At 41.2% G+C, this 11,221-nt stretch overlaps 2 protein-coding genes across 3 annotated transcripts; one reads left to right on the top strand and one right to left on the bottom strand.

Moving 5' to 3' along the window:
* Positions 1–44: 44 nt before the first annotated feature.
* Positions 45–5,335, top strand: LOC119728488 (protein aveugle-like). 2 transcript variants are annotated; one of them, XM_038200746.1, is made up of 5 exons: positions 45–129; positions 1,327–1,447; positions 2,768–2,903; positions 4,173–4,239; positions 4,683–5,334. In XM_038200746.1, the coding sequence occupies exons 2-5, from the start codon at positions 1,349–1,351 to the stop codon at positions 4,777–4,779; spliced, it is 399 nt and encodes a 132-aa protein (XP_038056674.1). In that variant the 5' UTR covers positions 45–129; positions 1,327–1,348; the 3' UTR covers positions 4,780–5,334. The 2 variants fall into 2 exon arrangements, with proteins under 2 accessions (XP_038056674.1, XP_038056675.1); XM_038200747.1 differs by lacking the exon at positions 45–129 and adding an exon at positions 939–960 and having other exon boundaries at positions 4,683–5,335.
* A 2,570-nt stretch (positions 5,336–7,905) lies between these two features.
* LOC119728487 (hemicentin-2-like) lies at positions 7,906–10,447 on the bottom strand. Its single transcript, XM_038200745.1, has 2 exons — positions 9,446–10,447; positions 7,906–9,146 (listed from the first exon to the last, which is right to left on the bottom strand). Exons 1-2 carry the CDS (start codon positions 9,751–9,753, stop codon positions 8,144–8,146), a joined length of 1,311 nt encoding a protein of 436 aa, XP_038056673.1. The 5' UTR covers positions 9,754–10,447; the 3' UTR covers positions 7,906–8,143.
* Between the last annotated feature and the right edge of the window lie 774 nt (positions 10,448–11,221).

Raw genomic sequence — 11,221 nt, forward strand, 5'->3', positions numbered from 1 at the left:
ATATTGGTCAGGATCGATGATGGAGGGACTGGGAACTAGTCTATGAAAGTATTCACTTTCAAGGATCAACAGAGGGCGCTATATCAGAGTTGTTTACTTCCTGGCTGCAAGTTTTGTGTGTACACTTCGGTAAGTCGGGTTACACTTTTTCGTCTCAGTTTACATCATAAATACCTGGAGATAATATACATCCGGGAAGAGTATGGACAGGAATGTTCACACGATATTAAACTTCACAAAAGAAAGTTAAAAAAGACAATGATCCTGATGTGTTATCTTGTGGTCCAGACTCGTATTTTTACACGGTATTTACGAGTACGACCCTCGATTCGAGTTGGTTTTTTTTTAGTGAATGCATGATTTACTGTTTTTGAGACATAAGCTTATGTGTTTGGAAAAATTCGGCTATCCGATCACCACTTTTTTCAATTAATTTTCTAACGCCAAAAGTTACCTCTTTTATGGTTATTCCCTCCACTTTCCCTCCTCTACTCTCACCCCCTCCTTTCCTTAATTTCTATTTATCAATCAGTCACTCACTTCATCGAGATTCGAACCTCGGACGCTTGCTTGATACCGAGTCTCTTAACCGCTAAGCCGCGCACGATCGCTGTTGCAATGATCAATCTTTGGACGTATTTGAAGTATCCATTGAAATAAACTAAATATTCATGAGAAAATAAATATTCATAATGACGTATTGCACCATCATTGGCCGGCTCATGCGACGTCCCATGCGACGTCATGGTTGTCGATGTCATGCGTTATCGATCGTACCGCTGTTCCAGACACTTCAATCAGTTTTGACCGGCTGCTTCAACTCAGATCTGCACTACATGTGCATGCAAAATGTGCTCCAAAAACACATTTTTACCCATTTTTTTCGCATGTCCACTCTTTCCTGGATTCCTCTTGGTTGAAATCACAAGATGAGGTGAAAATTTGGATGTTTGGCGGCAGGTAAGTGGTGATCGGTTGGCCGAATTTTCCCATGTGTTTTTACAAGCAGTCCTAGATTACAATAATTTTCCTGCGTTATATAACAATATTTTCTGGCTAGAGGTCAGAATTCTTCTGCCACTGACTGTTTACAACCCATGTCATTAGTCGCAGAAATGTTGACAAAAAAAGATAAATTTACAGAGAAGCATTTGCAGTTTTGTTTGAAAATTATATAATTTATATGAATCATTGTTTGTTTAGGACTCCCCATGTACTCTGTACTCAAAATCAACAACCACTGCATTCTTTCTGATCACCGTTCACTACACTGAAGTAGAGGTATTTCTTTAGTTTCTGAAAGTCAATGTTTCATGTTTTCATCAGATGATGTTGAAGAAGTCATGTGATGGAGGAACCAAGAGCCAAACATATGACAAACGGGACTCGGGAAGTAACAACGAATAAAGATAAGACGCACGCTGCAAAGGCCAAGCACAAAAAAATGGTATGAAATGTTCAAGCTTTCTATGTTTACAGTAGACTATGTTTACAATTTGTTAAATTTGTTATTACGATGCATGAGATAATTTACAATGCTTACCTAAACCCAGACTGGGACCTTAAGTGCTGAAAAATATGCAAAACAAAATCAGGCCAACTTTACTCACTCTTTAGCCAGCAAAATTCTCCAAATTTGTCATGAGGCAAAGACAAGGTCCTCAGTATTTCACCAGCCAAGTTTGAAGACTCAATTTAATTTTAAAGGAGACTTTTCTTCAACAGTTTGCACCTGAGAGTGATGCAAAGTGATTTCAATTTGAAGCCTAAGACTAGACTGGTGCATGTCCAACTTTTTGAAAATTTTGACCCTTCAGTAGTCTGGTGGCATGACCTGATGCCTATGGTGAGAATGTGTAGAAAGAGAGATCAGGTACCAGATATTTCCTTTGACACAGCTGATTGATGCAGTACTGAAGGGATGATGGTGGACTGGTTGATTCATGTGCCAGTCTATTCTCTTGTATTGCATGTTTTTCACTATCTTAAGTTTTGGGACTCTCATATCATACACAGTATTGAGAGTCCCAAATTTTCGGACTAAAGATGATCTATAATGCAGTATCCTTAATGCAGTGAATCGTTGTGTTTATTTAAACAATTTTTTTCCCTCTAAATGAAACCTTTGTGGTAGTTTCCTAATCATATAGACATTTGTCCCTTTTTTATGTTGTAAATTTTTTTAGTTAAAGGGAAAATACAACATTTACAAACATCAAAAAATAAAACTACCAAATCATTTTTAAATACCTTACTGGACTGTTTGTGAATGACAGTGCAAAGCATCCTGTAAAATCATGGCACCTGGTATACTGTCATTTTCAAGAAAAGTGGTATTTTTGTATCTATTTCCAACGCTGATCGGCCGATCAGCGTTGGAAAAAACTGGCTTTTTTTCAAATACTGGCCCCATTTGACCATCGCACTTGTTTGCAATCGATTACAAACCTATGAACGGGTACAAGCCAGCTAGACTGGTTCCCTGACCTTACAATTCCCCAATATATGTAAACTGCTCTGTTTCTTCTTAAATGGAGTCAGGGGACCAGACTACAGGAAAATGATTGTTTTTCTTGGTTTTTATAGCATTTTCGAACCCAAAACCTCAAAAAAGTCAGTGTAACTATATTTGCTATATATTTCCAACCCCCCAATTCCATCCATTTCTGCAGTGTATTATTTTAGACAATTGCAACTATTTTGTTAACTAGAAGGGCATTATTATGACACTGACAGTGAACTATGACCTTTGACCTTTTCATTGCAGAGATCTGGTGAACCAGGTGCTCGGGCAAAAAAGACAGTGTACCACTGGGGCAATGCAGAGGTCCTACGTTGGTTGAAGAAATATGACCAGTATAATACGCTGTACAGCCAGGTATTCCAGGAACATGACCTGTCAGGTGCAGTTAATTGATTGATTTTTTTTCCCCCTTAACCAGTTCGTGCCGGGATTATTTTGACATTGCCTGGACCTAGGCGTGGGATTGTTTTTCAGGCCGTCATCTGCGGGTAGCATACCCTGATATTTCTGGCCTCGCTCGCTGCGAGCGGGTCGCAGACAGATATTTCTGGCCTTGCTCTTATAGGCCAAAAAAAAAAGTCTCCGGTTTCTGGTATGCGCGCGCGTCGCCGTAGCCATGCGCGTCAGCAAAATGAAAAAGTTTTTTTTTCAATACAAGATGATGTTTCAAAACCGCCAAACTCACTGGTTTGACTGGAATTCTGCTGCTGCACAATTTTAACGTGTTTTTAGAAGGGGTTATGATCGAGAATAAGATTTATGTGGCCTCTCTGGACTCCCATATATTGCACTAAGTTTAGTCGGGCACCATTTGCAGTCATCAGCCGACATTTGAAGCCAAAAAAAAAAAAAAACCAGGTAAAAAAAAAAAAAAAGCCGCGTCGCCGCACCACTTTTGGGGCAAGCTCCATACCAGAAACCGGAGACTTTTTTTTTTTGGCCATATGTGTTTATCTGTCATCCGTTCCGAATACCGCAAAAAACTTTGGGTGTATACACCTCATCCGACGTGAACTGGTTAATTGCAAATAAGGCCAAGTAAAAAAAAAACACTTTCTCGTCCCCACTTGCTGCCATTTTTCCCAGCTGCCTCAGTTTTTTTTTTTAATTCATACATTTGTAGTATATTTTGCATATAATTCGTCAATATTCTGTCTTTGTTTAAGTTTTCAACAAAATTGTAGCTTTGTAGAATGGGTAATGGCTTCTTTGGACACAATTTTGTATCAGCAAAAAAAGTCGAGAAAATTGAAGAATCCAACCGTCATCTAGGAAAATTTGCCATCTTGGGGGGAAAAAAAGAAGAAAAAAGCGCCCGCTTCATTTTTTCAAAAGGCTGGATGAGAAACTATGGGGTTTTTTTTTCCTGACCTAATTCGAGAGTAAAAAATCTATAATCGGGATGAAAACTCCAGATGATGAATTCTGAAAAAAGTGACTTGATCAAGTAGGGAAGACAACCCAGTTTAACATAGCACAAGGTGAGATTCGAACCATGGTCACCAGAGATGGTGGGTAAGGAAAGAGCACTGAGTGTACTTGATCAGACCAAAGGGCACAGTCAAATAATTTGTTTTAAATTAGATTTCCTGTTCTTCAAATGGTATTTTATTTGCTAGCTTTTTAGTTTTATGTTCTTTTATTGCAGGGCGTGCTTTAGTGCGACTCAACCCAATCAGAATGGAGAAAATGGGCATCACAAACCCTGATCATAGGTACGTGATCATTATAGTTGTCGCCAGGTGTTGACCCAAATTCCTTTGTCACCGCCTCAAAATATTATCCCCGACCCCCTTTTGCACCTTTTTAACCCTCTACCTCAGCAAAATTGCTTCCGATTTTGACTCATTTCATCCATTGACAAAGGAATGAACAGTTTATTCTTCTTGTGGCAATCATTTTGGGCAACAGTTTCATTTGAAGACTTTGAACAATGTGTTGGGAGTGCTAACAGTTAGTGGACTCACTCAAAAATAAGTTGCCATCTGGCAAAAAATAAGCTTGACAGGTTTCATGTAAAGCAAGTGTTAAATCCTAAGTTGAATTTGAATAAGGATCGTTTCTTATAGACATCAAGAACAGTTTAAGATCAGAGCTTTGTAATTTTGGTGACTGAATGACATCATTGACTTCAATGAATTCTTTGTTTCTGCGGCAGGTCGGATTTGCTGGAGCGTATCTTACGATTGCGCTTGAAACATGAACAGAACGAACTAAAAATACTTCAGAGCAGCCAACAGCAACCCTCATCATGATAAGAGATGGCAGACACCTGCTATATGTAAGACTATCAGCATAAAGTACAATCATAATTGAACGCTGGAATTCTTCAAAATCGCCCGGAGAGTTTGGAGGGATTGTGCAGGATTTAAGAAGACGAGGCTTCGTCTCTCCCACTTTGCTGGGTAGGTGGCTTCGCCATGTGTCTCCTGCTTCGCAGCAGGCCTGGTTTACATGTGCAACTTGGACACACCTACATACACACAAAGTCTTGTATTCTCATAATGTCTGTAGACATTCCTTTCTTCTCATAAACACTCATTGAAACTGAATTTGTAACCGTGATTTCATTGTGTGTTCTACTATATTTAGCAGCACATAACCCGACCCCAAGGTTGTTTTCCAGAAAGTGGAAAATGTTATGTGGCATGTCCACATTATGTCTTGAGCTCCAGCATCGTATGGAAATCTTATGTTCACAGGTCAACACTGCGACTGCAATACCTATAGACAAATCCAGTGGCAGCCATTTTCTGCGGTGGCACTAGGCTCGCACGAGTTGTGCTCAGGTAGTACACCAAAAAGGGCGTGCGCCGTGCGTCTCATCTTTAAGAATGCGGGCAGCATGCGCATGAGTGTGACAGCACCGCAGTAAAAGCTTCTAATTTTGGTCGCCGGTTTCCACTATGCACACATACGCACAGGTGCACATTATCATTGCATCTGAAGACAAGGCATTGTGTTTCCCGTCGATCCCATAATGTAACACTGTCCCATAGGCACACAGACTTGGGTCCGAGGACCGTTTCAACAAAAGATGTACGTTCGAGGACAACAAAGAATCTGTCTTCTCAATGTCTTCCTGTCCTTGGCATGTAATAATACATGTACAACTTTTCCGCTTTGTAGTATAGCAGTGATAGAGCCCTGTCATCAGTGGTGTAACTGCGGAAGGTGGGTGGGGGCACGTGCTCCCCCCCCCCCACCCCCTCCCCCTTCCAGCTGCCCCCCTCATAAAAAAACATTGAATTCTTAATTGGAACAAAAGTATATATCACTTGCCTTCAGGTGCCCCCCCCCCCCACCCTGAACAAAATGTGCGCACACCCAGGTGCTCCCTCCTCAGAATTGTAACCCTAGTTACATTGCTTACGCCACTGCCTGTCATTAGTACTTGACATGGGGCTTGATGCCCCTCGTGAGTTGAGGTACAAAGACAATGTCACAGGGATCCTGTAGAGTAATTGGTTTAAGAGGATTCAAAAAGATTCCTGCCAGAAATGATTACGGGATTGGGAATCAGACTAAATTGTCGAAGAACGGAAGCATGGTAAGCTGTCATCATTCACACAGCAGCAACACCAAGAATGAAGGTTCTCCACTCTGTGGAACCCCACCCATTAATGGCCCCCCCCCCCCTTAAAAATTATACTGTGATAGTAGTATGCAAATGAAGAAAATCTTAGTTACACAATTAAGGGTTCTATTGAGGAATGTTTTACTCGTCAGTCAGTTTGCTAGCAAATAGAGTTCCACATTATTTTAAAGAATTTCAATATTGGGTTTTGCCCTTTACCAACGTTTTTAAAAAACGCTGTATACTCAAAATTCCATTTTATGAATAGTTTGAGGAATTTGTTTAGGAGGCGGGTATTGTTAATGAAATAATGTGATTTGGGACACCAGTATGCCCCGTTTGAGTCATGACAACAATAGCTCAGTTCTCTTTTTTGAGTTATTGTGACTCGTCAGTGTGTTGCCTAAAGTGGAATTCAAAATCACCGCAACAATCTTGCAGGACAAGCATGTATGTGCAGGCTTCTCAGCACCCCCCCCCCCAAAAAAAACCAGTGACTGTGTTGTACTTAAGTCTTCATTAAACACAAACCAAAGTGACTGCACCCTTTATCTGAAATATTAGCATCCTTAAAAAAAGTCTGCTTTATTAAGAATCTTGATAACTGTATTTCACTGATATAACAATCTTTTCAATAAAGCAAATCTTATATAGTGTATGTAGCATTTGCAAAATTTGCTCCTTTAAGTCTTAATCAAGTTCCAAGCTGGAAATGTAAAAAAAGAAAATTTAATTCAAATATTTCTAGTTTAACCCTCCTGCTGTTTGAAAAGTCAGAGACAGTCACAAAATAAATCCTCTTCTCCTGCCATGCCTTTTACAGAGGCTAGTCACCAACAGTCGGATCATATTTCAAGCAAGCACATGTGATGAGTCAAATCCAGTCAACTGACAAAAGCAAGTGATAGGCACAGCTGGCTCATCAATCACCTACAGTCAAATCAAAGCTGTATCAAGTTACATAAACTGTCACAGCTCTTAACTGTTGCCAACAGTCACTTGATTGATTTTGACTGAAAGGACAACTTGGCACAATGTATGCATAGAAGGGTTAAACATGTAAATAGCTGTTTATGTATAATCTGTAGTATTTAAGGTAGGAAATGTAATACTCAGGCTCAACCTGATCGTCAAAATCTGCACCATTAATGAAAATAATTTTATTTTACGTCTGTAAATATAGCTGTATATATGTTGTCGAGCAGCATTTTGTAATTGCATGAGGTAACTTGAAAGAGGTCTACACCAACCTCAGATATCGAAAAACGAGTTCATTTGGGAATTCTTATGTACATGGGGAATAGATGTCAGCAAGTCATCGTTAGTAGTTTCTCAACATCATGAAATGCTACTACATTGTATTATAAAAAATAAATATCCGTGTATATTCTCATTTTACCAACGCTCGTATTAAGTGCACACATAGGTCGGGACTGGCGAAATATGCTCGTCTTAACCGGAATCTCGTCCTACACGAGCTCGCAATAACGAGAGTCAACTGTGTACGCATCTTTTGCTTGTTACTTTGCCCATGTTAAACAGTTTATGTCAACACTTTTAAAAGACTCATGAATATACCGTGGAGAAGAGGACCGTTTGCTAAAAGTTGGCATCACATGCAATTTTGTAAACAAACGTGACATGGCGTGCATAATACATGTAATTTGAAACCAACTGTGTTAGATAAAACATCAGTGTCCATACGGTTGTTTTCTGTAGGGTTTGGTAGAAAGAATGAATAAGCTTTAATAGTCTTAATTTTTTTCACAAAGCTGAAGTTGGTGATTCTGATAATGTATGTACATGTAGATGTAGCTTGTATAAATATACTTATTTATTCCAAAATATGGTGCGAATGTTTTTATTTAAAGATTTACGTGTTGTAAATATACATCAGTTTGGTCTTTGTTAGCCCACACATCAAGAAAATGCATGACTCTTTATTCGTAGTCATTTTTACACAACTTCTCTTCATGCTTATTCGCTCTATTATTTCATTGTTGGATGACGGGTTTTTTTTCCTCCAAGTACAAGCAGGAATGTCACACCGTTGTAACCCTGTAGACCTTCCAGGACCGCTTAGCTTGCTTGGGCGCCACTCCGTTTACTGTTGTATCTGAAGACAGTTTCTGGGTATCACTGTCGTGTCTTAACTGACGATGCCAAACGAGTAAAGCAACCATGAGAATGAGCAGTAAGAACAGAAACGCCAGGGGTATTGCGAACACAGAGGGCGCCGTTCCAAGCTGCTGTTCGGAATGAGCTTGTTGCCTAGCAGCCGGTGTCACGGTTACCTGCTGTTTGGAGATGACCACAAGCCCACTCGCTCGCCCCGTGAGGCCAGCGGAGAGCATTACCTCACATGACACAACAGTCTGTCCTAGTTTCGAAATTTTCTCCAATGTCAAAACTGATCCCGTGGCGGTATTTGTGACTTTAATGGAAGGGTAGATTTGTGAGTTAACTGCGTGGGTAGGAGATCCATCTAAAAACCATTGGTATGATGATATCTCAGGGAGGCCGCTACCTGTGCAGGTGAACTCAATGTTCCCTCCTTCGATGATGTTGAGCACGTCTGGCGTCACTTTTGCAGTTGGGGGAACGGCCATGGGTCGTACACTACAGATAACAGGGGTTTGACTTGCTGGGCTGATAGCCTGACACTCAAACCATCTCCCGTTGTCTTCAGCTTGAAGCTCATGGTAGTAAACACTGCGATTTACCGTATTGGGGTTCCGCTCGTCTGCGCGCCAGGTTAACTCCGGTGTCGGCACGCCAACCGTATCCGCGCATGTCAGCTCCACAGTCGCACCGATTGTAGGGCTTCCGTACGCAGTCGCATTGGGATCCAGGTTCGTGAAGGAACACGTTGGTGTGGGCGGTATCCATACGGTGAGCCGTACGGGCGTGTACTCCGGGATCGTATAATATATGACTGACCCGCTTACGGTGATCTGATACATGCAGGCAACACTGCCCGCATCCGATGGCTGGATGTTTGCGATGTGTAGTACGGTAGTGTGGATTGGTCCATTCACACTATACCTGAAAATGAGGATAGTTTGGAAATTGTTAATTGGCACATTTGGGAAGTTACGAACCAGTATGGCCCAGGGGCGGAACCAACTTGGCTAAAGGGACAGGGTGTCAGCTTTCAAGGAGGGCTGGCGGGCCTGTGTTTTTTTCTGCATGAATTTCTTATTTTTTGCTGCCCAATTATAGATCCGTCATTGTATATAGCCTATATCCAGGCGATTGCGCGTATACCTACCTATTGTTATGCATCTGTTGTTTAAAGACTTTTGAGATTGGTTGTCAAAAACCTGACAGTTTTCAACACTTACCTTGTTGTGTAAGTTGCATGTTTCGCCGACTCGTCAAATTCGAGCATCGTAGCATTGTGTTCTGCCGAGAGGTGCACCGACTGCGGGGAGGCCGTGTCGTCCCACTGTAGTCTCCACGTCAAGACTTCATTCGCTGATTTGTCCGCCACGGAACAGGAGAACTCTGCATCCTGTCCCACCACGCCTGTCGTGTTGATGGGGCGCGTGACGGCTCGAATCGCCCCCACGCCATGGCTCTGCATCCAGGTTATCACAGGAAGCAAGAGCAACAACTGAAGGCAACTTACTGTCCGAGTTGATAAAGCCATGCTCTTCGTCGTCTCGTTGTTGGAAGCTTAAAAAGATGCAGAGTATCTCCAACTAGAATGTAATGCGAGATGCTAGAAGTGGAACAGCGTACCATGATGATACCACTGGAAGACCCGCCCACTCTGAACCTGTGAACCTCTGCACATGACACTGCGCGTGAAAGACGAAAGTACAGCTTTGGTATCAAGTCAACGCTCTCAGTGCACGGTTGACCTATAGACGCTCAAAACTCTGACAGTACCTAGAACTGGTTTACATTGTCAGCGAACCTTAAAGGCATGCACAAGAAGCACCAGCGTTGAAATTTAAATCCAGGCTCTATCAAGTTAGATGCTGATCCATGCACATTTTGTTGCCGAGGATTCGTCATTCATGTTGTGTAGTCTTTTGCAGAGATCCAATTATAATATGCTGAGCAAAGGAGCATGAACGCGTGTGGTACCCTTATTGCAGTATGCCTGTACCACCACTTTAAATTTGAATTGTGCGTGCAGTTCTCGTGCCAGTTTTACTCACTTTTGTCATCAGTCTTAACTCTTTGCGAAACGGAATGCAACACTGAACTGCACAAGGCAATAGAATGGAGGTCATGGGTGTACCAGTATTTTTATATTGACTAAACCGAACAAAACCTGTCAAAAACATGATGTAAAGTGCCTTGATAACTGATTGGTGTCAGAATAGCCCGCTGTCTGGCTGAGTCGTCCTGGTCGAACGACTTTCCATTGACCCAACTCGCTACTTTGTTTACCTTACAAAGCACCGTTTGTGTATTTTTGTTGCACGCTTCTTCAAGGGTTTCTTTCATAGTTGGCATACTTTTTAAAAAGTGCGTTCGAAAGGCAAAATAAACCCGTTCAACAGTTCAAGGTTTGTTCACTACCACTTGTCAAAAAAGCGAATAGATGAGCTAGCTTCATGCACATGTACATGCGTAAGTTGTCACTGCATTGAGTATTCAGGACTTGATACTTGGTAAAAAGACTTCTTTTACTTGGCCGAGATGTTGAAACTTCGTGAGTCTGTGAGATGAATTTTTCATAGGAACACATTTTGTGCAACTTTCTACTCCTTTTAAATGTATGAAAACTATTTGAAATCCCTTTCTGGTTAATTTGATTGAAGAGTGCACTTCTTTAAACATTGGAAAACAAATTCATGCTTTTTTCTGGACAACTGAGGGTGCTGTTGATGTGATGTCATTCCAGGAAGACGCTGTTCAGCTTAGGGGTATTCTGTTTTTAAATTTTGAGACCAAAATTTGCTCATTGAACACATCTGTGAGAAAGAGTTGCTCATCGGTTTACTGTCATGTACTGACACAATGAATCACCAACAACAAAAAATATTACGACAGGAAAATATCCAAATAATTTTTTTAAAAATTGTTTTGTGCTGGAATAGGTGTAATGTTGAGGTTTCTGCCTGGAATGACATCACACTGTTGCTCATAGACATGGAAATTCG

The sequence above is a fragment of the Patiria miniata genome, unplaced genomic scaffold (genome assembly GCF_015706575.1).
Source record: "Patiria miniata isolate m_02_andy unplaced genomic scaffold, ASM1570657v1 HiC_scaffold_20, whole genome shotgun sequence".
NCBI classification, from domain to species: Eukaryota; Metazoa; Echinodermata; class Asteroidea; order Valvatida; family Asterinidae; genus Patiria; species Patiria miniata.

Excerpts from the sequence above, each read along its gene's own strand:
- LOC119728488 (XM_038200746.1), top strand. The coding sequence starts at position 1,349 with ATGGAGGAACCAAGAGCCAAACATATGACAAACGGGACTCGGGAAGTA. Across the intron at positions 1,448-2,767 it reads AGGCCAAGCACAAAAAAATG|AGATCTGGTGAACCAGGTGC; the intron begins GTATGAAATGTT and ends TTTTCATTGCAG. Across the intron at positions 2,904-4,172 it reads CCAGGAACATGACCTGTCAG|GGCGTGCTTTAGTGCGACTC; the intron begins GTGCAGTTAATT and ends CTTTTATTGCAG.
- LOC119728487 (XM_038200745.1), bottom strand. The coding sequence starts at position 9,753 with ATGGCTTTATCAACTCGGACAGTAAGTTGCCTTCAGTTGTTGCTCTTG. Across the intron at positions 9,147-9,445 it reads CATGCAACTTACACAACAAG|GTATAGTGTGAATGGACCAA; the intron begins GTAAGTGTTGAA and ends CCTCATTTTCAG.